Source organism: Uloborus diversus, chromosome 5 (genome assembly GCF_026930045.1).
Source record: "Uloborus diversus isolate 005 chromosome 5, Udiv.v.3.1, whole genome shotgun sequence".
NCBI classification, from domain to species: Eukaryota; Metazoa; Arthropoda; class Arachnida; order Araneae; family Uloboridae; genus Uloborus; species Uloborus diversus.
Window position 1 is genome coordinate 149,954,841 of NC_072735.1, and position 26,690 is coordinate 149,981,530.

Consider the following 26,690-nt stretch of genomic DNA (forward strand, 5'->3'; position numbering starts at 1 on the left):
TACACCATAAACTGTCCGAAACCTGTAATTTATCCCAAAGAAAACACGTGGAATGGAGCGTTTTACCTTTTTCGGCAGTATTGTTAATCACCGCAAGGTAGCGTATTCGAGCTCTGGAGTTGCGAATGGACAAACTTAAAGTTAAAATATTAATATTTTTGACATCACAGTCGGCTTCGCCTAACTTGCAGCTAATTCAATAATTTTCTACACATTTAATGGCAACAGTAATGTTCGTCAAATGATTTGGGTGTCGGTTTTCGGTCTGTGTGTTTACAGCTTAACTTTTCAACATTTTGAGTGTTTAACTGCTCTTTTCACATCCTCTTTTCTTCCTCCAATAATTTGAAACATACCTGAATGCATATCTCTCGAAGTTTCAGTTCTTATTGTCCCCCCGCAACTTCTTCAAAACTTTTATGCTGTACATTTTGCTCCGTGCAGTGAATGCATATAAAAATCTTCATTGAATGTTTGCTTTATATTACGAATTGTTATTGAAGATACATAAGTATATAAATCTTAGAATTTGTTTAATATTTCTTTTTATTACAATGTTGTCGAGCTTAGTTAAAGAACATCAATCAAAACAAGCTGTGAAACGAGAAGAATTAGGTACAAATAATATTTTACTCAAAATGTTTTTGTACTGTCTTAAGGAAAAGAAAAACATGTTAATCTTTTCAATGACAACTTTTAAACCGGGGGTTTTTAACTTTAAAACATTTTGGGCCAGTGAAAATTAGATTTTTCAAAACATTTTTTAAAATTAAATATCTGCATTTTCTCTATTTAACTTTTAATTCTTAAAAATTTAAATGAGTACTTTTTATCATTTTAGAGATTTGCTTTATGCTTAACATTTACACAGACTATTGTCTATGTAGGTGAAAAATTGGTCTCTCTAAACTTGCTGAAAATGTAAATGAAAGGTCTTATGGGCTATTCCATGTGATGGAACGGGACAGTTGGAGTATTATTGTCGGAAGGTTTTGTTCCGTAAATACAAATAAAAGAAGCTAAAATTTTTATTTTTGATAGCAACAGTAAGGACTTGTCATGAGAGTGGTGTAAAGCATAAGTTAATTATTTTGATGGAAATCATTGAAGAATTATGCATTAAAATGTCTGACAGAACCAACACGTATGAGTCCCATTTTATCACAGGCATTTAATTGCATAACCCTCAATTATTTTCTGCAAAAACAATATAACTTTTTATGTTCTACCTCTCATCTCATGACAAATCCCTACTCTTGCTAATAAAAATAAAATTTCTAGCTTTTATTTGCATTTATGGAGCAAAAACTACTCTAAATGTCCCGTTCCATAAAATGGTATGGCCCTCATATTACATTAATCTTTTTCTTGTAAACTATTTTGGTTTTAATTGACTAAATCCAAGATTGAAATATTTGTACATGATACGTCAGGGGTAGGGGGCGGGAGAATCTTTCTTGTATACTTTGAAAATCCTGGTGTTTTTAATAGAAATACTGGAATCTTAGTTTTTAAATTTTGAAGTGTTGGAAAAAATGTGCATAAAAGTGGGTTACACGAAAAAAATTCTCAATTAAATGCAACAACAATTTTTTTTTTTAATTTTAAAAGCAAATTGACGTATAAAGCTCAGGGAAGCTCCAACATGAGTTTCCGAAGGCAAGGATCAAGAATGGTTGTGAAAATACAAACATGTAGTTTTAGAAGCAGGTTGATAGCAAGTGAAAGTGAAAAGATAAGCATAAGATGTACATTGTACAATCTTTTATTAATCTAAAATTTTAAACATTTTTTCGTAATTATCTAAACAAAATTGTCTTTATTAAAGGTAGTTAAGTGTTTTTAATAACCAGCTTTATCAATAGTTATTTTCTTCCAGTTGGATAATCCAGATTGGAGAATTTTCCCTTTTGGGAAAAAAATCTTATCCCTGTTTTAATAATTTGCATTGATTATATGCCATTTTTGTCCTCCCCCCCTGAAAAAATTCGAAATGACCGGCTTGAACCCGAGTTTTAGAATATCAATGATAAAGTATTGTTATTTAATCCTTATCAAGCAATTCTAATTAAATTGATTATTTATTTTTTTCATATTCCAAAAAAATGAAAATTTATTTTAAGATGTTAATATTCAGACTAATTTTTTTTCTCCTATATCTTTTAGAAAAGAAGAAAAAGGAAGCAGTTGTTGCTGCAAGTACTTTAACTTCAGCTCTAGTAGATCATTTGAATGTTGGGTATGTATGATTAATTAAAAAAAAAAAAAAAAAAACTAGGCTTTGAGGATGAACTTCAAAAAATTAATCTTAGCTATATATCTGAGACCCAAAGAATTTCATTCAATTGTGTAGTTTATTCATGTGAAATATTTCATCAACACAAAGCTATGAATTACTTTTATTTTGTAAAAGCATAATTTTATGTCAATGTTTTATTTTCTTGTTATTTGAATTGGTAAATATTAGGAAATCACTTATTATTTCAGTTTACAATACAAATACAAATACAAAAGTGACGACCAGCAACAGGCTCTGGGTCCAGCTAGACTGGTCCTAGTCAATTTACAATCCCCAGTGAAGATCAATGGCCCTCTTAAAACTATCTACTCCCTTGCTCATTACCACCTCTTCCGGTAAACTGTTCCAAGGTTCCACTACCCTGCTAAAATAATAATTTTTCCTAACATCCATGTTAGCCTGAGATTTAAATAGCTTAAAACAATGACCCCTTGTCCTGTTTTCAGTGCTAAACTTCAGCCCCGTAACATCTTTCATTTTAATAAATTTAAACAACTGAATCATGTCTCCTCGGTCTCTTCTTTGCTCAAGACTCTGATCCTTGAGGAACCCTGCTTAAAACCTCACTCCAATTAGAATAATTTCAACTTACAACTACCCTTTGTTTCCTTCCGGTCAGCCAGTTTTTTATCCAAATGAAAGTTTTCCCTCCTATTCCTATATCAGCTAATTTACAAAGTAGAGCAACATGCGGTACCTTATCGAAAGCTTTTTGAAAATCAATGTAAACAACATCTACAGGCTTCTTATTGTCCAAAGCCATGATAACTTTGTCATAGAAATGTAATAAATTAGTTGCACAAGACTTACCTTTCCTGAAACCGTACTGAAAACTAGTCAATAGATTATTAGTCTCTAGAAAATTTACTATCTTAATTTTTATCAATGTTTCAAAAATTTTGCAAACCACCGAAGATAGACTCACAGGTCTATAATTTCCCGCACTCCCTTTAGACCCTTTCTTGAAGAGCGGTGTAATGTTAGCCACAGGGTTGGCAAGTTTCTGCCGAGGTGGTTAAAACCACTGGTAGAAACCGGTTAAAACCGGCATGGCAAAAACCCCTTTCTGCCACATTTGTGGCAGAAACTGGTAAAAACTCAAAAAATGACATAAAAGAAATCTTTGATACCCAATAGGAATTTAGCACAGGAAAATAATGAAATGTTAGCCAAAGCACAATTTAATTACAATATCGTTAAAAATCAAACATTATGTTTTTTGCACTCTGCAGCTGTCTCTAAGAAAAGGTGGATTGAAAATATAAATGATTTCTTAATTTAATATGAATAGAGGAGAAATAACAGAATACTCTTGCAACAGAAGAACTAGATGGCAATGCCATCAAGGATCAAGCAAAGATTCATGAAACTTTCTTCAATTGTATATATTTTTTAAACTGGTCCACTATGTAGTAACTGGAGTGGTTTTAAAACTTGACTGGAAAAATAAGTTTTGGGAAATAGGGTCAATTTGTTTTGTAAAGCTGTGATATTAGGTAGAAAATCGAGGTTGCTATTGGCAAGTAAAATTCTGGCATTTTCTTCTTGAGCACATGATAATTTTAATCCCAAGCATTTTAGATGACGCGTATAAGCTAGCAAATGACAACCAGTAACTGCTTGTTTAAATCTGTAACTTCTTTTTCTTACGTGCTCATAAGATTCTCATCCTTTAGATTAATCCAAATGTTACAAGCATCAGCAGTTAAACAAATCTCTTTCTGATCAAACTAAATAAAGGGCAATGAGTTTAATTTTTTTACAATGATGAAATGGAATTACATTCTTTAGTTTACTTAAATAAATATCATTTTGTAATTACTTGAATTGATAAAGATGCTTTTTTAATTTTTGCCAGTTTCTGCCGGTTTTTACCGGTTATAACCAGTTTCTGCCACCGGCAGGGTAGAAACCAGTTTCTGCCGGCAGAAAGCCAACCCTGGTTAGCCAGCTTTCCAGTCCTCTGGCACTGTCCCCGAGCTTTAAGAAGCATTGAAAATATTTACGATTACATCTGCTAATTCCTCTGCACATTCAACTAAAATATTTGGATAAATATTATCAGGTCCCGGAGCCTTAGTCTCTTTAATATTTTTCAAATGAAGTAAAACGTTATCCCTGGAAAATACAAAGTCCTCAAGCTGTACTATAGCTTGTGTCTTGTTGGTATCAACTGTTGAGATACAGTTATCGTTAAAAACACTCGAAAAGTTATTAAGAACATTAGCAATATCACTATCGTCCTTAATTAAAATCTGTGCTCATCAACCAGTGGCCCAATATGACTATTTCGAACTTTCCCTGAATTAGCGTATGCAAAAAACCTCTTGGGATTCCTGTTTATGTTATCTGCCAGTCTTTGCTCTAACTCTCTTTTCTGAATCCGTACCAAATACTTAAATTTACGCCTTGCCTTACAATATTGGAGCCTATCTGCACTGTGACCAGTTTCTCTAAACCTATGAAAAGCAGCTTGCTTGTAATTTAGAGCGTCTTTAGTTTCCCTGGAGAACCACATTGGCCAAATTTTAGTGTTGACACCCTTTCTCCTAAAAGAAACATAATCCCCAACCGTTTTCGCTAGCTTTTCCTTAAACTCTGCCCACTGAAGATTCACATCGCTATTGTCCAATCCAGAAGAAAAAACTGCTTTCAAACTCTGCCTAAGTGCCACAAAATCAGTATTTCTGAAATTGGGCACAAACCTAAAATTCTCTACTTTGTGCGTATCAAATGTAATCCCAAACCTAATACTGTTGTGGTCACTGTCTCCAATGTGTTCCCCTACACATAACCCCTGAACATAACCTTCCATATCACAGAAAACTAGATCCAAAATCACGTCCTGTCGAGTACCCCGAGTTACAATTTGATCTAAAAAAACAGTCACCAATTACTTTCAAAAATTTCTCTTCTCTGCTATTACTATGGTAAAAATTATTCCAATCAATTCCTGGAAAATTAAAATCTCCCATTATAATGACTGACCCCTTGCTTGAAATGTCACTAATAATACTAAACATCTGTTCATCTTGACCCTGGCTTAAGTTGGGTGGCCTATAAATGTTCCCTAAACGTAGTTTATTGCCCTTATTGCTCATCAACTCCAGCCAAATCATATCAATCTCATTAGGTTTATCATTAATTCCAATTCATTGCAAGTTAAAGTGTGTCTGACATAAAATAAAACCCCACCACCTCTTTTACTTTATCTTGTCTAAACCAATTATACCCAGCAATAGATAATAAATCATCATCACTTTCGGTAGCCCATGTCTCGGTAACTCCAATAATATCCAACCTCTCGTCTATTGTTATGCTTTTCAATTCTTCCATCTTGTTCCTAATACTACGAGCATTTGTATAAAAAACCTTAAGTAAGCCCATCTTACCTTTATTTAATGCTGTGCGATTATTTGAATCCCAATTGCTAAAATCTTTTCTCTTACTAGCCACCCTATTTCCGTTTCTACTAAAATCCCAATAGTTAGTACCCATTCGAATTCTGCTTCTTAAAGCATGCCCCCCATTCCAACTTAGTTTTTTGGTTCTGAATCCTCTAAAACCAAACCACTAACCATTTTGACCCCCGTAGAGCTCAGATGCAGGCCATCCCTAGCATTCCAATCGTGTTTACATTTACTCCACACATCAATAAACCTGATACTATGCTTAACGCAAATAAATGTGTGTCAGCATATTCATTTGTGCTAATGTCGAATCTGAGCTTTTTGCTTCACTAATATTTTGAGCTAAAATGTCAATTCTAATGCTTCAACTATATAACGAATCCTGTGAATACTAACAAATATGTTAATTTAAATAATATTAAAAGACATAATCCTTCCTTCCTCAGTGGCACGAAAGCCCTGGGTGGGCCCTGGCCTTCTCAACAATTTTCTTCCAGGCATCTCTTTTTTTTGGCCAAGGCTTGCCAATTTTTGACTTTTATAGTAGAAAAATCCTTATCAATACAATCAACCCATCTGAGGTTATGTCGACCCCTTGTACTAACTCCTGTAAGTTTAGCCAAAAAAATGTTTGTTGATCGTTCTTTATTTAGTCTTATAACGTGGCCAGCCCATTTGAATCTTTGAATTTTTATGAATTTGACCACATCAGGTTTTTTAAAAGCATGATACAGCTCTGTATTAGCACCTGTGTCAAATACCATCAACCTCTTTTCCTCCAAAGATGGCCCTTAAAATGTGGCATTCAAAGACATCAAGGGCCTTTTCATCGTTTTGTGTCAATGTCCCGGTTTCTGAGGAGTATGTGAGTACAGGTCTGATAAGAGATTTATAGATTATAAGTTTAGTTTTCCTTTTTAAGTAAATTTGATGATGACATGAAAAGATTCGAAAAGACATGATGCAGTATAAAAATAGAGAGCTTCAGCCATTGCTTATACGTACAATTCAAATCTGACTGGTGTAAACTCTACAAATGAGGTAAGTATGATAGGATTAGGGTTGTAGTTAAATCCAAATATCTGACATAAAAAATGTGTGTCTAAATGTTACAAAAGATTCTTATGCAGAGTTAGATAATTGTGTATTAGTATGTTTTATTTGAAATGTTATTTGTACAGGCTAACCTGGAAATAAGGAAAAACTACTACTTTAGTAGGGTAGTGGGCACTTGGAACAGCTTACCGGAAGAGGTGGTAATGAGCAAGTGGGTGGATAGCTTTAAGAGGGCCATTGATCTTCATTGGGGACTAATAAATTGACTAGGACCAGCCTAGCTGGGCCAAGAGCCTGTTGCTGGTCGTCACATTTGTATTAGTGATCTGGAAGTCAGCCCGGTAGCAGAAACTGCGAGACGTGAGACGTGCGTCGCAGATTTTTCAGAAGCCTGCAGACAATTTTTTCAAAGAACAAATAGAAAGAAAGATAGAAAAAATAAATAAACAAAAGAAACTAAAGAGAAATTCAACTTGGCAAAGATCTTTTTTTGACTGGAAAGGTGATGGATGCTTCAGCATTTCAGCTTGAAAAACAGTCGCCTATGTTTTCAAAAACAAAGCAGAATTGGATGTTTTATTTAACTGGAAACTAATGAAAATATCTCTAAATTTTCACCTTATCCTCATTGCTTTGGGCGCAAAAGCACAAAAAAATGTTCATCTCATGAGGATTTTTATTTTGTAATTATATTTTGCAAAAAATTCAGAAATTTGCATCTTAATTTTTGGCGTAGTCACCATGTTTGGTCATTCCCAAGATGTTAGCTTGGTACGCAAGACACTTTAATAGGTCTACTGTCTGTCTTTCACTAGAACAGCTCCCGCCGTTAAGTCTGAGCCCGTCTACTGCCATAGAAACAAAATTCGTTCATTTTCTTCGACGGTTAGCAGGAGGAGTTTTTTGGCGCCATTTCGCCACTCGTCCTCTCGCATTGAGCAGTCATACGGGTTTTTCCAACATTAAGCTTCCCTTTTGAAAATAAGACGCGCCTCGTTGTTATAGCAACAGACAGGCCAAGACACTTCGGCAGGGGCTTTTCTCATGACGGTCGGACAGTACGTTTTCATAAATGGAATTGGATGTTTATTGCAATGCAAACTGAAGAAAAGTATGCAAAATGTGTCATTTTTTTCGTATAATTCTTAATTATTGCCTTGAAAAATGCAAAATTTTATCTTTAGAATATTATTTTATCTTCATAGCTTTGGAAACCAATGTGCTAAAAACTGACTATTTCATATTAATTGTAGTTTTTTAAGGATTTTGAATTTGTTACTACTTTCACGTAACAAATTCAAAAATCTATTTATAATCATGAATTTTTCGCGTGGGTGCCATGTTTGGTCATTCGCAAGATGGAAAGAGACAAGACTATTACTTGCCTAAGTTTCTAAAAACAGAATTGTATGTTTACCCATGTATAAACTATTGAAGATAATTTCTAAGTCTTGACCTTTACAAGGGACTTGTGTATTTTATGAAATCTTAAAATAAAACTTCTAAGAATGCTGTAGATTATTTTCAACTGCCTAAAATAGTGTCGCAGACAGGCTAGAAAGTTTCTGCTTCTGGGGAAGTGAGCATACCGTTCTTTATTATTAATATTATGTCAGTTCATAGACAGCTGGTGCATCCAAAGAAGTGTGGCTCTTTTGGGAGTTGTGGCTTCTGAAGCAAAATTTTTTTTTGTTGTAAAGTTGATATATATTACTGGCTTTTAATATTATTAATTAAGTAACTTCTAAAAATTTGGAATATGGCATCAAAATTTGTGTGGGACAAATGTAAAACATAGACTTTTCTCTTCCATTTTAAAGTTCCATTCTTTTGAAATAAGATGAGAAAAGTTCAATTATTTGGAATTTTTAGATTTTATTACTTCTATGAAATAAATTAATTTTCATATGAAATTCTATTTTGAATCAATCATTAATTTTTAACTCTGGAAGGGGGGGGGGAGACATGGCCCCTTTACTTTTGGAAGTGAGGGGGCAGTTGTCCCCCCCATGAGCCACCTATGTGTCAGTTATTGTTGAAAGTTTTACTTTGTTAATATGCATTACATAAAGTAATTTATAATTATAATTGTTTTACAGTGGAACCCCAAATTTATACTGTCTGTTTTATACGTTATCCTGCTTTTGACATTATTTTCTGTTGGGCCGTGAAAATTGCGAAACTAATAATGTTTAAATATTCCGGATTTTATGTTGCACTTTTTCAGAAAACAAACATACTTAACACGTTTCTCTCAAAATAGATTTCAATCATTTTCTCTATGGACTGACAAAAACTTTTTTTCAAATTCTTTTTTTCAGGATGAATTTTTTAAAACTGTTTTAAGTCGCTATAAAATTTTTTTGTTTTGTCTTATTGCCTTTTTTTATGCAAGTCGTAAGCCGAAAGAGTTTCCATCCAATTGTCCAATCACTGGATCTTCTTTTCTCTTGCAGCACATAAAAACTATTTTGACTTCAAAATACTAGTTGTTAATTACTTTCTAAAATACAGTATTTTAGTAGGACTCGACCGATGCATCGGCGCCGATGGTTCAACAATTTAGCCATCGGCATCGGCGGCCGATGCTAACTTGCGGGAAACATCAGCCCATCGGCCTTAAAAAACATCGAAAAGCCGATGGAATTGGCCGATGTTTTTGAAAAAAAAAAAAAACGGACCTTTGCTATTTTACTTTTTAATACAAAGTAAATGGAGTTGTTGTTTTCATATAAAATTATTTACTTAAATTTCAGTATGAATTTCTATTTTTAGTCATCCCTAGAAGAGTATTTAATACTACATTCAGGTACCAAACAAGTTAACTATTGCGTTGTTTCTTGCAGCAGGATATACGTATGTATCTGTCATAAGTCATAACTCAAAAATAATAATCGGTAGAAGGTTAAAGTTTCGTATGTGGGATCTGCCGACGTTCCAGTTGTGCACTTCCCTTTTTGTTTTCGATCAGGTGTTCTGAAAAGCCTGTTTACTCATTTTTTGTGGCTATTAATTACTTATTTCAATGAAAACTAATATAGCGTCTCAGACTGACTATCATTTGGTGATATATTGCCGAATTGGAGACCATGGAAACAAATATGAGATGGCGAAACCGATTTTTGTGTCATTTTATTAGATTCCCGTTGAACCGACGGTAATTTTTAATTTTTCGATATTTGTAATATGAATCACAGTAATGCAGTCTTTTCTGTATCGCTTCGTCGGAGTTACAAGTTTGGGGCCCGTCGAAATACATTTTGGGGATCACAGAAGTTGTAAAACATTTATCATTCGCATTTTTGTAACTCCTTCGGTAGCCCTATGGTTATGGGGCCTCTCGCGCAATTGCAACATTTGTTATATTTTAAATCCGCCATTGCACGTCAAAACAAAATTTATTGCCACATTTAGAAAGGGTCGATTTAACTCCTTATAGGGTTTTAGAGTCCAAGGATTTCAACTTCTCTTGCATTATCTGACCACGGTTTTAAAGTAGAGCTAGTTTCAATTAGTTTCTGTAATTGTTCATTTCGTCATCATAGCCTATTTTTTTCTCATTTGTGAAAGCTTAGTAACTGCGTTCTTTACTTGAAGGAAAGGGGTATCAATTCAAAGCATTAAAACTCTGTAACAGTTTTTAGTTGCGATTAGAAACCAAGAAAAAAATTTAGTTAACAAATGGGTAAATATTACCCATTTATCTCACGAGTGCATCAGACAAGCGTGAATTTTATGAACCATATGCTTAGATATTAACTTCTGCTCATGGTTTTACATTTTCCCACTTGGTGCATTTTTTTTCACTAGTCCAGTGCAACAAGTAAAATCAGAGTTCTACTGTACTTTTGACAGTACTATTATTAGTTGTTAAATATTTAACCTAATAATGTATTAAATCTCCTAATATCCAAATGTCATGTAGGTTAAGTACACACTACACTGTAGAGGTGAAAACATTTTTATTTGAAACCAATGAGGTATCAGGCTACAATATTGCAACTGTCAACTCTCAGCTAGAGAGAGGGTTTTTATACAGAAACTGTGGGAAGAAGATTTGAGAACAATGCAAATTAAAGCTATTTACATATTTCTACCGCTTAGAGAAAGGAAGGAAAGTAAAAGGGAAATAAACCAAACATCGGTTTTGAGGTCAGAACTTGCTATCTTTGGATTCCCAGTTCAGCGCTCTAGCCATTCCACCAACCTAGGGCTCGCTTACAGTGTGCTTTCCAAGTTTTCTTGTTTTATCCATCAAAATTATTATTATTTTCATTAAGTATGGATTGAAAGTATAAATGTATTTAATATCATACATTTTCTTTTGTTTTAATGAAAAAATGACTGCTTATAACAAATTTGATGTTGATTAACTGCTGTATTATTTCCTACATATCTCTTAAATTTATTTGCAGAGTTGCTCAAGCATATCTAAATCAAAAAAGGTTGGACCAGGAATCAAAACAGTTACATATTAGTGTCACAAATTTTGCCAAACAAACAACTCAATGGTTGCAGCTGGTTGAAAATTTTAGTCAAGTTTTAAAAGTATGTATACTTAAAAATTAAAGATATGTGTAATAAGTATGAATCTCATAGAGATGTTGCATTGATGTGAATAAAATGTATGTATCCTTGTCTTTGCTAAACAAAATTAATTGTGGAAAAAGAAAATGTTCATTTTACCTGTATTTTATTGACTCTTTCATTAAAAAAGGTTGCATGTGTATTGCACATGGAATATGAAAAGAGAAAAATGTATGAGTATTCCAGGCAAGATAGTAGATGTGTCTGCCATCTTGTTTTTTTTTTTTTTTAAATCTTAATGCAAAAGGAAGATAAAAAAAAGAGGGGGGGGGGCTAAAAATTGGGTTTTTCTTTCCTTTAAATTTTAAATCTCAGTGTAAATCAATGTTTCACTGTCTTCATAATGTCTTGAATTAAAACTGTACCCAAAAGTGAGCAGGTAGTTTCAAATGGGAGAAGTAAGAGCAATCACAAAGGATAGAGGAGCGATAAACCAATAGGAGAAACTCTTCCTTACCATCTACAACAGAAGTAAGCTCTATGAAACAATTCTTGTGTGAAGTAATTGAAAAAATTAGTTATGAAAATTCCATTCAAAGTTTCATGTATTATCTCAGAGTAATTAAACCACTGTTTTGAATGAACTTGTTCCATAATAAAGAGCAAGATAAACGTGAAGGTCAAAAATATATGTAACTACCTAATCTTAAGAATAGTAGTCACATGTTTCAGTGTTACAATTAAGCCCTTTTTTTAGTCCAAAAGATGGGAGTATTTATACTCAGGTTTCGTACCCTCCTTCAAAACTCCTCCAATACTCCTTTATTCAGAAATTTTTTTTGAAGGGCCCTTCAAACTCCTTCATTTTGGTTTTAACTCCTACAAAACTCCTTCTTTTTTAGTTCAAGATTACAAAATTTTCCTCTATGACAGTAACTTTGATCGGCAACTTAACATCGTCACAAGGGCAAAGGTATAAGGACGATTTTGATATAGTAATTTCGTATTGTAACGGATTCGGTGCGACTTCCACTTTCTTGAAATGAAGACACAGTTCTTGATAAAAGCACAGGAAATTTATTTACACTATGTACAGGAAAGATCGTCAACAACTGCTAAATTATTCATCAGCAATAAAGCAATTATCACACAACACCGTAAACTCAACGTTTACACACGTATTTACTTCCAAATACGAAAACCACACAGCGAAATGCCTCGCTATAAACAGAGCAAAAATGCTCTCAGTTCGAAATATCAATCGAAACTAACTGTTTATCCATTGCTAACGGCTTAAAGACACCGAAAAGAAATCTCTCAAATATTCCAGAAAATGCTACAACGTTCTACAACTACACTTCCATTGATAAAATCAGTGAATGAAATAAGAAAAAAAAAAGAATAGGGGGTTGTATACTTTAGCCATATGTTAAGGGGTTGTATATTCATTACGGGAAACTATTTACAGGTTACGTTACTACAATAATTATTATTTACAGGATTTGTAACATTGCCCCCTTCCTAAAGACTGCACGTCCCGGGCAGTACAATCCCCAGAAAGGGTGTCGAACTTCTATCACAAGTTTACAAATATTCACATTAATTAATAACTAACAGATACATAGGAAACACAATAATAACAAGAAATATTACTAAACATTAAAAGCAAAAAAATTATCTACAACTTTTATGTTATCAACCATGGTTGTTTACGTAATATTCATGAACTATGGCCATAGTATGGGGCTAACCGATCATAATGTACAACCCTAGGTTTTGCATTAGGTGATTTTTGGATCCTCACTACGACGTCATTCAGTCGGTTAAGGACTTTGTAGGGTCCATCCCAATGCGACTGCAATTTGGGTGAAAGGCCTTTCCGTCGGATGGGATTCCATAACCAAACCTTGTCGCCTTCGTTGAATTCATGTCCAGTAGACCTTGTGTCGTATCTGGTCTTCATCTTCTCCGCCGCGATGTTGATTCGCTCTCGTGCGAAGTTATGAACGTCTTCCAACCGGGCCTGGAGATCCTGGATGTACTCCTCAGGCGATGCAGGCGCATCCGGAGGACGACCGAAGACGAGATCACAAGGTAGCCGAAGCTCTCGTCCGAAGAGCATCTGAGATGGGGCAAATCCGGTAGTCTCGTTGACAGCACTGCAGTAGGCCAGCAGGAACAAAGGTAGCTTCTTGTCCCAATCCTGTTGATTTCTGGATACCATAAGTGAGAGATTATTCAGGATTGTGCGGTTAAATCTCTCCACCATGCCGTCCGATTGTGGGTGTAGTGGTGTTGTCCTAGTTTTCTCAATTCCGAGAATTTGACATAGGCCCTTAAACACAGCAGAGATGAAATTCCTCCCTTGATCGGAATGAATCTGCAAAGGTGTTCCGTATCTCGAGATCCAATGTTGGACTAGAGTCTCTGCTACGGTGGTAGCCTCTTGATCTGGAATGGGATATGCTTCCGGCCATTTGGTGAAGTAGTCGATGGAAACAAGAATGTATTTGTTCCCATCAGTAGTTCTTGGTAGAGGACCCAGGATGTCGATCCCAATTCGTTCGAAAGGAGCTCCAACGTTGTACAGATGTAGCTTCCCTCTGCTTCTCTTCTTCGGTCCTTTACGAGCAGCACAGGCGTCACAAGAATGGCACCACTTCTCCACGTCATCCTTCGCCTTGCTCCAGAAGAAGCGCTCCCGAACTTTATTGAGGGTTTTCAAGACACCAAAATGTCCTCCAGTCGCACTACTATGTATTTCTTTCAGAACATCTGAAATCCTTGATCGGGGAAGTAGTAACTGCCACCTAGATGTTTTGCCGTCGTCAGATTCCCATTTTCGGTGTAGCAGGCCGTTCCGTAAATGGAGCGAGTTCCATAAAGCCCAGTATCTTTTTGTTGCAGGACTGAAGATGGAAACGTCCTGCCAGCTAGGGCGTCGACTGTCACTTTCCATGAACTCCAAAATTGGTTTTATGTCGGGGTCTTCAAGTTGATCTTTTCTAATTTGGTCGTCACTCCATGGATCAGGTTCTGATGATATTGGAGTCACTGTCACCTGATAGGCGAGAGGGCTAGTCGTTCCATACTGTTTCTCGATTCGGGAACAATAGTGGCAGTTCTCAGGACAGGGTCTCCTTGATAAAGTGTCAGCATTACCGTGAGATAACCCTTTTCGATGCTTGATCTCCATGTCATATTCCTGGAGCCGCTGTATCCATCTGGCTATCTGGCCTTCTGGATTTTTGAAGTTCAAAAGCCAAGTTAATGAGGCATGATCTGTCCGAAGCAGAAATTTTCGGCCGTAGAGGTAATGATGGAAGTGTTCTGCAGCTTTCACTATGGCCAGTAACTCCTTTCTGGTGACGCAGTAATTTCGCTCCGACTTTGATAAGCATTTGCTCCAGTAAGCGATGACATGTTCATTGCCGTCAATTTCTTGGGATAAAACAGCTCCGATGCCCTCGTTGCTCGCATCAGTGTCCAGGATGAAGGATTTTTCAGGCTGAGGATAGGCGAGGATAGGCGTTGATGTTAAAGCCTCCTTCAGTCGTAGAAATGCATCTTCGCATTCTTTGGACCATTCAAACTTTTGCTTGCTCTCCGTCAGCTTATGCAAAGGCCGTGCAATGTTGGAAAAACCCTTCACAAACTTCCTATAGTACGTGCAGAGCCCCAGGAAACTTCGCAGCTGATGGATGTTTTCAGGATGACTCCAACTCTTGACCGCAGATACCTTCTCTGGATCGGTTTGCACACCCTCAGAAGAGATGATGTGACCAAGATAGTTCACTTCCCGGCGGAACAAATTACATTTGGATGGACTTAACTTCAGATTGGCTTCCTTAAGCTTTTGCAGCACCTTCCTAAGATTTGCCAGATGTTCTTCGAAGCTGCGTCCCACGATAATGATATCGTCTAAATAGACCAGACAGGATTCGTAGGAAAGTCCTCTTAACACTGTCTCCATAAGACGCTCGAACGTAGCTGGTGCATTGCAGAGGCCGAAGGGCATCACTTTAAACTGCCATAAGCCTTGTCCAGTTGTAAACGCTGTCTTCTCTCGGTCATCAGGGTGTATTTCAACCTGCCAGTAGCTGCTCGTCAAGTCCAGGGTCGAAAACCACTTGTGTCCGGAAAGAGTGTCCAAGGTGTCGTCTATCCGTGGAAGAGGGTAGCTGTCTTTCTTGGTGATTTCATTCAGCCGTCGGTAATCGACACAAAATCTGGTGGAGCCATCTTTCTTTCGGACCAAGACGATGGGAGAGGCCCAAGGACTGGATGACGGTTCGATTACATCATTCTCCTTCATCTCTTTCAGGAGGGTCTCAACCTCTTCCTTCTTGGCGAACGGTAGTCGTCTTGGATGCTGTTTAATAGGAGGGTGTTCTCCAGTGTAGATCCTATGCTGCGTTAAATTCGTACGGCCAACATCCTCCGATGTAGATGAAAACAGATGCTTGAAGTCATCCACCAATTGTTCCGCAGCAGTTCTTTGGTCTTTCGTTAATGGTGCACTCCCAATTAACTTCGATGTAAGGGACTCAGAAGACACAGTCTCGGGGGAATTGATTCTTCTAATGATGCAGTTTACTGGAGTACAAGTTGCTAACACTTCACCTTTCCGGATATTCCTTGGCCTTTCGCTCACGTTGGCGACTCTCACAGGAATTACATCCTTAGAAAGGTCCACAAGCGTAGATGCTACCAGCACTCCTTTTAGGTTATTGCTTAGGTTAGGGTATTCAATGAGTCCAAATCGAAAACTATTGCTTTCTTCAAGGGAGCCAGGTATTAATGATTCTGACCTTGAGGGAATCGATAAATCTGTTTGGGCTATTATTTGATGAGCGGATTTTACATCACTTTCTGCGGGGAAAACGGCTATGTCTTCTCTCATCGAGTGCAGCTCATTAGTCTTGAAGTCGAGGTTGAAGTCATACTTCTTTAAAAAGTCCAATCCGAGAATGAAGGGGTCCGTGATATCAGCAACGAATGCCGTATGATGGTAGGTGGCATTCCCAAACACTATTTCCAAGTCCACTTTACCCTCAATCTCAATTTTGTCACCTGTCACAGTCTGGAGACTTACGCGTGGCGATGTCCACAACAGTTTCAATCCAAATTCACGAGCCACATCTGTCCTAACGATTGTCACATTGGCTCCAGTGTCGACAATCAGTTTGCAAGGATTCCCATTTACATGTGCGTAAATGAAAAGTCCATTACTGCCGCTACTAGAAGAGGAAATCTGCAGAGCTCTGGTGGAGGTGATCTCTTTCCCTCGCGTAGCTTGGCGAGCCGGACAACTCCTTCGCAGGTGCCCTTCAGTACCGCATTTCCAGCACTTCTGCTCTTGTTTCTTTTGGGCTGTTATGCTGCTCAGATGTCTTGCCAAGTCACCGAGTTGTCTCTCAAGTTCAGCGAGGTGGGACGACCTGGAATCAGACTCATCAGCTTCCTGAGTTCGGATTAGATGGCGATCCACACGGGTTGCTTCTTGGGCGGCCTCGTATCTCATCGCATACATCAAAGCGGATTTCAAGTCGTTTACATTCGCCATCCGGAGGGCCTTCTGGATCTCAGGATTTCGAACTCCGTCGATGAAGTAGTTGAGTGCCAGGTTGTCTCGAACATCCGCAGGACAGTCGCAAAAAGCAAAATGCGACAGTCTCTCGATATCCGCCGCTAGCTCTTGCAGGGTTTCCCCAGTTTTCTGGAAATGGGACTTCAAATGGAGTCGGCTGAAATCTTTCTGGCACTTCTCACCGAAGCGAAGCTTCAACGCAGATGTGAGGGCGGCGAAATTCAGGCATTGGCTGTCCGGAAGGGTCTGGAGAATGTACGCTGCGTCACCTCTCAGGGATGCTGCAAGATGACAGGCCTTGGTAGCAGAGTCCCATCCGTTCGCTTCCGCCACTATCATGAATTGAGTTTTGTAAACCTGCCACGAAGTTTTCCCATCGAATGTGGCAAGTTTAATGGACGGTCGAGCAACAGATGTGGGAGCGCCAAACTGTACAGAACTGCTTTCCGCGGTCGCCAATCTCCGTTCCATGTCTTTAATTATTTCTTCCTTAAATGAAGTATATTTCTTGTCTTCTTCTTCCAACTTATTTTCCATATTGGCGATACGCTCTTCCACAGTATCAAATTTTTCTTCCAGAGCATCAACTTTATCTCCCATGGCGGTCAGTTGATTCTCCATCATGGTTTTCATCGACGTTAGGTCACTTTTTATTTCATTTTGACTTGTAGTAATTTTAGCAGTTAAATCACTATTTAACTGTTCTTGGTTAGTCGCCAATTCATTTTTTACAGAGTTGATTGCGTCAAGAAGTTGTTTTAATTGTTCATCCATTGCGCGAGTAATCACCATAAAAATAAAGTCCAAATTCAAAAAGTCTTTATGAAAAAATGTCCAAAGTCACACTTACTGCAAGAAAGTCCTGAAGTAGCCCCACGTTGGGCGCCAAATTGTAACGGATTCGGTGCGACTTCCACTTTCTTGAAATGAAGACACAGTTCTTGATAAAAGTACAGGAAATTTATTTACACTATGTACAGGAAAGATCGTCAACAACTGCTAAATTATTCATCAGCAATAAAGCAATTATCACACAACACCGTAAACTCAACGTTTACACACGTATTTACTTCCAAATACGAAAACCACACAGCGAAATGCCTCGCTATAAACAGAGCAAAAATGCTCTCAGTTCGAAATATCAATCGAAACTGTTTATCCATTGCTAACGGCTTAAATACACCGAAAAGAAATCTCTCAAATATTCCAGAAAATGCTACAACGTTCTACAACTACACTTCCATTGATAAAATCAGTGAATGAAATAAGAAAAAAAAAAGAATAGGGGGTTGTATACTTTAGCCATATGTTAAGGGTTGTATATTCATTACGGGAAACTATTTACAGGTTACGTTACTACAATAATTACTATTTACAGGATTTGTAACAGTATATTTATATTTTTCAAAAGATGTGAGTTACAAATTGATCATAGAAGTTGAAGGTAAAAATATAATTAGATGACTAAGACATTTCTGAAGTGTAGTAAAACATGCTTAAATGGTGTTTGGCTATTTTTTCAAGTTTTATGATTGTTGCTTTTCCCTTCACCAAACTCTCAGCAGCAAAAGTCAGTTTCTCTAATTATTATTTAAAAATTCATAAGTATTTTTAAGATGTATTCTGTTTAGTGATTGTGTTAAAAAAAACAATTGTTTAGTAAATTGCAGTTATGATACTGTAAAAAGGGTCATCCGCATCCACAAGTGATGTCATGCTTGACAGGTCATGAGAGCCAAGGCGGGCCCCTTGTCAGTTATATCACCGGGCCCCTCCCATACCCCAGAAAAATAAGAAGAAAGAAAATAAAAGGGTGAAAGAAGAAAAAAGGGGGGGAAACGAAAAGAAAAGGGAAAAAAAAAGAAAAAAAGCATGGGAAAAAAAGAAAAAAATCAGAACTGCTCACTAGAAAACAATTGAATCTATTTAAGTACCATAAGAGTACATGTCAAAAGAGAAAATTTCACTTAATCTTTAAGTTTTCTCTTATTCAGAGTCCCCCCACCCCATTTTTCTTTATTCTTTTTTTTCTTTTTCTTCCTCTTTTTTTTTTGCGTCAATGTCGTCTGTCACTCTCGTTGGCAGGGGCGGACACAGAAAAATGTTTTGGAGGGGTCACGGGAAATCGAGTAACCCCCCCCCCCCGCCTTCGTTTATTTTTAAATGTGCGTGTTTTTTAATTTTTTTTTAAAGGATTCCTTCAGGTCAATGAATCTACATCTAAGTACAGGAATATTTTGCACTAATGTACTTTGAATGTGGATGGAAAACATCTTTAATGTTTCAAGCCATATTTAAATACGAAACCCAGTCATCGAGATGCTGGACAATGAGCTGCTTTACTTAGGAGCATTGTCATAATGATTATAACACGAAGGCAAGGTTATTAAATAAACCCATACCTCACTTGAGTTTTTTTTTAATTAATTTATGGAGAAAATCATAACTTCATAACATATAAGTTTTACTGAAGAATTCAGAAACTATTTCTGTGTGAATTTCAAAACAGTTGTTTAACATAAGTTTTTTTAAAGCCATGATACAGTTGAGATAACATAGTGATACTGCATGCCGTTTCCATTAAAAATCATGGTTTTTCCCAAGAAACTACTATATGATTTCTTTCATTTTGCTTTTTTTATAAGCAGAAAAAGAAATCTATTATTTCGCAAATAGGTTCCTGGATCAAAATGACTCTTTTCGGTGCGCCTTCACATTAAAAAAAAGTTAATTATAGATCCATCAAAGAGGAATTAGTGGACGAATTGCGATAATACGGTCTCTTGAATTCAAAAACAGTGAGTTAAATGTATTCTGCAATTCTGGGCCTCTGACTCCAGTAAGACTTCTGTAGCAAACAAAAATTAAAAATATGCTGTATATACTTTTATTAAAAATATGCGGTATGAGTTTTGTGTTCTTTTTAATTAACTACGTAAAAAATGCATAAGAAAGGTCAATTAAAAAGTAATAAATAAAATAATGAAATTAGTTCATCCTTGGGGGGGGGGACACAGGCCTCTTGTGCCCCCCCCTAAAATCCGCTACTGCTCGTTGGGCCTGTGCCTTGAGGGGGAGACGGGTTCATGAAATTGTGACAAGGGGAAGAGAGAGGGTGACAAAAAATGACATCACAGTTATTATAATAATATGACATGTGACAAGAGGAGTAGTAAAGTGAAGTGTGACACTTTGACAAAGGGGAAAGGAGTCGAAAATGTTGAAAAAAAGTGCAACATTATTTAAGGATAGCCCAATAGTACTCCTTCAAAATCTCATTTTACTCTTTCAGAACTGCTCCAAAACTCCTTCATTTTATTTCTGAAATTGAGTACCAACCCTGGAGGAATTAATATTGTACTAGCTGACCTGTTTGAATCATTTGTGCTGGACAGCAGTAATTCAAAAATCCAAATTTTTCGGAAAATTGTGAATTTTTTTTTTGTCAAAACCAAAATGTATCCTAATCTTACCTTTTCATGAATTTTAACATATTTTACATTCAAAACATTTGAAGATTATCAAGGTAACACCCTTGTTGAATTGACATGGGTTCTATCATATTCATTATCTTGCAACTTTTGCTTTATGAAAACGCTGGCTGTACCTCCAAAATATATGTCTGCAATACTTTATGGATCTAACATCGATTTTGGTTTTTAATATATTGTAAACAGGTAAACTATTTATTTTTTTCATCAGATAATGTTTCATTTCCTTTTTATTAGTAAACACATTTTAGTTTTATCAAACACTTGTGAAAATGTATGAAAGTAAAGGTCTGTCTGAAAATAAAGCAATCATAATGTACGTAAAGGAAAGAATTAGTACAATATTCACCATTTTTTAGAAGTTAAAGGCCACTCATCGTTAGATTTTTTAAAACATAATAGTTAAATAATTCAGTTTATAATCTGAAAAAATCAGTTTAAATTAATGAAGTACATATATTATCAAAACAAGTTAAATTCTATAAAAAGTTTTTTTTTTGAAAAGCACATATCAATAGAAGAGTTTTTATCTGGAGAAAATGTTACACTGAACTAGGGGAAGAATATGGGAACCATAAATGTTGTGTGCTGAAAGGTAGTGCAGTGAGATAGTGCACAGTAGTGACTAAAGTGACGAACAATGGCAAGTTTCTTAACTGTCTCACATTTCTTACCTTGACATTTCATTGGCGAGTGGTGACTGCTGATTTTTTATTGTACACTTGTATTTATTTCAACATTTCGAGCGATCACAGAAAAGGTAATGTAAAAAGTGATCAGCTCTTTATTTTGTATGCATAAAATTGTGTTGTAACTCGTTTTGTGCAATGAATATGAAGAAAAGGTCTTGTATGTTTAATTTTTGTTTTTATTAGGAAATTGGTGATGTTGAAAATTGGGCTAAAAGTATTGAAAGCGACATGAGGACTATTTCAAGTGCATTAGAATATGCTTATAAAGGTAATTGCTCAAATATTCCTTGTTTTCAATGTAATTTTTGTTTAAAAATATTTATTGTTAAATATTTGACAAATTTCTTAAAATGTATTATGTCACATTTGCTTATTTGTTCAAACCAAATGTAAATGTCTTAAGCAATAGCAATTTTCAGTTATTAGTGGTATTAAAAAGAATTAGGATTCAAGACCATCATTGCATGTATCATCAATCATACATGGGGGGGGGGGGGGGGTAGGATGATTATGTGCCCTTATTTAAAAGTATGCCAAATAATATTGCCATGTTTCTTTGACTTTTGGTTATCAAGAGGCCTTCTTTTTCCAAAAACCACAATTAATCCCAGATAATGAACCTTTTTTAGCCAAAGAAAAAAAAATGCAGCAAACAGAAAAATAATAAAATTTTTAAAAAAGCATTTTAATTTTCTATATCAGTGGTGCCTAAACTTTTTCTGCAGGTGGGCCGCACCTAAGGGCTAGAATACATATAAAACTTGGAAATGTTCATTCTTTTCATCATGAGAAAATATGGATCAGGAAAGGAACCAATAATTATTGCTATCAATTACTTCATGTTTTTTTAATTAAATGCACTTTTATCTGATACCAAATTCTGAATATTCGGCTCTAAATGTGTGACATTGTCACCTCTCATGCCTTTCCATTTGTAACATTGAACAACAACGGGCCACATGGATAAGCTTCGTGATTATATATATTTTATGTATCAAAAACATTCGAAGATATGTTTTTACTTCCTTTTATGAAGTAAAGAAAGTATTGTATTTGCAAAAATTTTTCACATGTTTTTGCCACATCCTGTACTTGATACTATTCTTACTTCTTGAGTGTAAGAGCAAATAATAGTAATTATGTTTATTAGGGGTTTTGTATGTTTGAAAAGTTTTAAATTTTTGTTACTCTCTATCCATTTTCTCTTCTGTTAGTTCTTTTATTCTGCTTAATTTCTTTAAATTTGAAGCCTATCAGGTTCTGTTTATTTATCCTTTCTTGGGGTGTCTGAACCTTCTTCAGAGCTGTTGCTGATGTTACCACTTTATTTTTCTAACATTTATTGATTATTTAATAACCAGTAACTGATGATCGCAATAACTATCCGGTACTTCTTAATCTACTTTTTCCGGCTTTTTTTTAATTGCTTTGAATGTTTTAATCTCAAATTTAAAATCTTAGTGCATTGATAAAGGAATTTTCCTTTATAACTCTAAAACATGTTTCTGCAATATTTTTGCAGCCTTGTGTGTGCGTAATGTTTTTTAAAATCATTTTTGTTCTATTGTTTCATTTATAAATGTTAAAAGTTTTCACTTCTTAAATTTTGTTTTTTTTTTCCATTTGAATGTTCAACTATGGTTTAAATAATAATACATTATAGTGTTTCTTATCAGTACTTTTTTCTATGTTTCAATAAAGAAACAGATTCTTCCTATTTTAAAACTGTTCATAGTCTTTCAAATTTGGATTTGAGCTAGTGAATAAAAAAACATAGCTTTTAGTCCACATAAGCAGTAAACATTCCTTAACTAAAAAATTTCCCTTAAAGACTAATCACATAATTTTTTAAACATGTGTTCAAACAACTAAAAATTACTCAAATCCAAGTCTAAACTATATTCAATACTTTTTTTTGCAGTTAGAACTTTGTACACATGTTGTAAATAATTACTGTATGCACTTTGAAATGCAGTATCCTACGACAATGGTTGGACAGCAAGATGTTGTGTCGTAAGGGAAAGAAAATATACTTTAATTTCTTAATCGTCCTCCACGTGCTGTAGCTATGCTAACAATATTTTTATATTAAACAAGTATTGATCTACTGCTAACAGCATTAGTGTCCAGTTCAGCTGTGAATTTTGGACATAGTAATTTGGTTCATGAACATTGCTCGAATTCTTCCCGTAGATGTTCAATGGGGCTTAAGTAAGGACTTTGAGCAAGACACAGAAGATACTTTTTATTCAGATCTTGATAACACTGCTTGACGTACCATGACGATCATTTTTGCATTAAAAGTAATATTTCTCCAGAAATTCCCATAACATTCAAGGCAACTTGACTGTCTAAGATGTGTTTGTAAGTGTTGGCATTCAATTTAACCGGGAAAACAATGACACCGGTAGTTTCAAGGGCCTCCAGGAATAATATGCAGTTGAACCTCATTATCACGACACCTTTCAAATTCAAAGTGTCGTCATAACCAGAGCGAGTTCATAGCCAGAGCGATGTCATAACCGAAACAGATTAAAAATTCACAATTAAACAGATTATATCACAAAATTATATTTCATAAATAAATGAATAGTTTGTTGTTTGAATTCGATTTAACTAATGTAGTTTTCAATTATTGGTTGATAAAACTAAAATTATAAAAAAAAAAATTCTCCCACTTTTTGAATAGCATTTTTAATTTCTACTTTTTACGAAGTTGATTATTAAGTGAATAAAAAAGGGTTTCCTTTAATTATCACCAAGAAAGAAACCAATTAAGTGCTCTTCACTTTTGGCCACAATTCCATTAGATTTTGACGGTGCAACTCGAAAGGTAGCGACTAAGTCCCACCTTCCGAGAGTGGAAAAACGGTTTCTAATTCTTTTCTCCACTTTAAAGTTCTGCTCCTTTTCAATCTAATCAAGGGCTCTTATTTTTCTCTCATGGAAGAAGCTTACACCCTTAGTGACCACCTACAGCTTAAAATAGCTATGATGTTTCTCTTCTCTTGCTGCTTCTCTCCTCCAGTAATAAAACCCATCTGCTTTACATTCCTTTCTATTGTCCCTTTGTCCCTCAAAGTGTGACATCTGTAGCTTTTAGAACTTGTTTACTTGTCCTCTGCTATTCTTGAGGTGGCATGCGTGGTCTATAACACAAGTATTTTATCTCTTCTTAAAGTCAGAAATTCCTACAATAAACTTTTCCAGATGTTTTCATTTTAGTGAAATGATTCAATTGCAAAGAAAAATTTGATAGTGTCTGAGCAGCAAAAAAAGTTGTCATAACCGGAGTTTCACCGCAAAACACTGTCGCAAAATCTGAAGCCACTCAACGTTAAGATTACATGGCACAAGTTCGGGACTTTGAAAAAGTGACCTGACATTCGGAGTGTCGTGAAATCCCGGTGTGGCAATAACGATGTTTGACTGTGTATGACTAGCAATATGACTTAAAACCCTTGGTTTTAATGACTTTAAACACTTGGTTTGAAGACATGACATATTGCTGTTGTAGTTTATATTCCGCGCAAGGATGGTAAATTCTGACTGGGCTAGTAAAAGGTCCCAAACCATACCACAAAAAATGCCCCAAACAAGTGCATCGACACCACAACAAATCTTACTGGCATCTTGTCTATTATTCTAGGGGTAGTATATCTTTAATAGATGATTTATTCAATTACCAACATTGTATCTTTTATTATTAAATAACCTACTGTAAAAGAATTTAGCAAAGCTTTGACTCACGATAACAAGTAAATGCAAATCAGAAGAAAAAGTGAATTAATTGCACATGTATTACAGAAAAATTGTATCTACATATTCAGAATGGTAAAAAATAACAATTTAATGTTTACTTACTGTTTTTTTAATGCTTTTTTTAAGAAATAAAATTTTGCCATTGATTTGTCTTTGGTATATTTTGAAATTATAGCGAAAATTTCCTTTTCTTGCAGTTGGTCAAGATGAAACTTGAAATACAAGCAATAAACAAAAGATTTATTTTAGATGCACATTTATCAATTAATTTATTCATTTTTGTATAAATTGAAACATTTTCGCAAAGACTTTCAGTTTTCAATTTTGTATTTACATAAATTTTAAATAAAACAAGATGTTTTTAATATAATGCTACAACATTTTATGTAGCTTAAATAATTTGTTGTAATAAAATTTCTTTGTATGCAGTACCTTAGGTAGTTGGATATTCATTCAAGGACAGATGGAAAAAAAACAACGTTGTTGATATTAAAGCATAACTATTACCACTTTCTTCAATGAATTGTAAAATAGTAAATTTTCTCTTAAAAAATCAAGGAAATAATGCATTTTGTAGGTTTAAAGGCTTATACCTAAGGCACCTAAGTAGGAAATGATGAAAAGTGAAACATACATCTAAAAACAAAAAATACTTGCAGATAAATTACTAAACAACTTGAAATGGATTAGGAGCATCTGAAAATATTTTTACAAAAATCTTTTTTTCCCTCAAGAACATCGTAAGGAAGGAGTAAGTGTAATCTGGGAATTATACACCCCCAAAACTTCAGGTTTTATTATCCCAAACTTATGTTGGGGTCATGTAATTTGCAGAACAGTGACGTACATAGGCGTAGCGTCAGGGGGAGGGGCACATGCCCCCCCCCCCCAAAAAAAACTTGCTCGACACTAAACCTTTGGCCCCAGAACTATAAAGAAATTAGCATAAAAATTGAGAAGAGTATCTACTTTTTCTAATTTGTATGGCCTTAAAAATGTATTTAGATGATCTTTGCTAATGTTAGGGTGAAAAAGCGGTCTGAAGGCGTTTCCCCATTTTTTTTTTTTTTTTTTGAGATTGAAACTTAAAAAACACAATTGTCATATTTTTTTCTCTAATTACATTAAGAAGTTTTCCCCGAACAGTTTTCAAAATTTTAGTTTAAAAACAGTTTTTGGCGATCTTAGAAGATGTTCAGAGGAAAAAAGATCCGGGGGCCCACTCCCAGAAATTTTTCGAAAATAAACAATCTAAAATATGCAATTTTGGGCCAGCTTTTATATCGTCGAGAGACCCAACGATTTTTTGAAATTGGAAATCCAGAAACAATTTTATTCAAATTTGAACATGTTAGGGGTAGTTTTTGGAAGCTTTTTCCCCCTGTAATTATTCAAAATTCAAGTCCTTAAACAAAATTTAAGGCTATTTTAAATGATTTTGACAAGAGGGGGGACGGGCGGACGCTCCCAAATAAAATTTTCAAAGTTAGTTGTTGAAAGCAGTTTTAGACCACCTTTGGTAATGTTGGTGGGAGGAGAGGTTCAAGGCCTGTCTTTGGCAATTTTGATATTGAAATTCCAGAAACGCAATTTTCGATCCCTGGCTGACCCACGTGAAGCGTTTGCACTCAAAGGAAGAATTTTCTGATTTCAATGCAACCACGAGAGGCTAAGACTGAACCAATGTGTAGTAAAGCAGCAAAATTAATGGAAATTTATGCTGCTACTTTGTTAAAATATTTTAAAAGTTAAACTGCGATTGACAGTGTTGCAATCAATGTTTTGAGGAACACCTTTCTTGGCCAAAGCCCTGGTGCCCCCTCAAAATTTTAAGTCACGCTACGCCTCTACATAGCAGCCCTG

The 26,690-nt window shown here is 35.5% G+C and overlaps 1 protein-coding gene across 1 annotated transcript; it reads left to right on the plus strand.

Moving 5' to 3' along the window:
- The first annotated feature begins 231 nt into the window (after nucleotides 1–231).
- On the plus strand, nucleotides 232–25,249 carry LOC129222342 (biogenesis of lysosome-related organelles complex 1 subunit 1-like). Its single transcript, XM_054856840.1, has 5 exons — nucleotides 232–615; nucleotides 2,167–2,239; nucleotides 11,181–11,313; nucleotides 21,249–21,333; nucleotides 25,025–25,249. The coding sequence occupies exons 1-5, from the start codon at nucleotides 471–473 to the stop codon at nucleotides 25,042–25,044; spliced, it is 456 nt and encodes a 151-aa protein (XP_054712815.1). The 5' UTR covers nucleotides 232–470; the 3' UTR covers nucleotides 25,045–25,249.
- The last annotated feature ends 1,441 nt before the right edge of the window (nucleotides 25,250–26,690 follow it).

Bases quoted from the DNA above. Each gene is read 5' to 3' on its own strand.
- LOC129222342 (XM_054856840.1), top strand. From the start codon at position 471: ATGTTTGCTTTATATTACGAATTGTTATTGAAGATACATAAGTATATA. The intron at 2,240-11,180 runs GTATGTATGATT...ATTTATTTGCAG, and splicing joins GTAGATCATTTGAATGTTGG to AGTTGCTCAAGCATATCTAA. The intron at 11,314-21,248 runs GTATGTATACTT...TGTTTTTATTAG, and splicing joins ATTTTAGTCAAGTTTTAAAA to GAAATTGGTGATGTTGAAAA.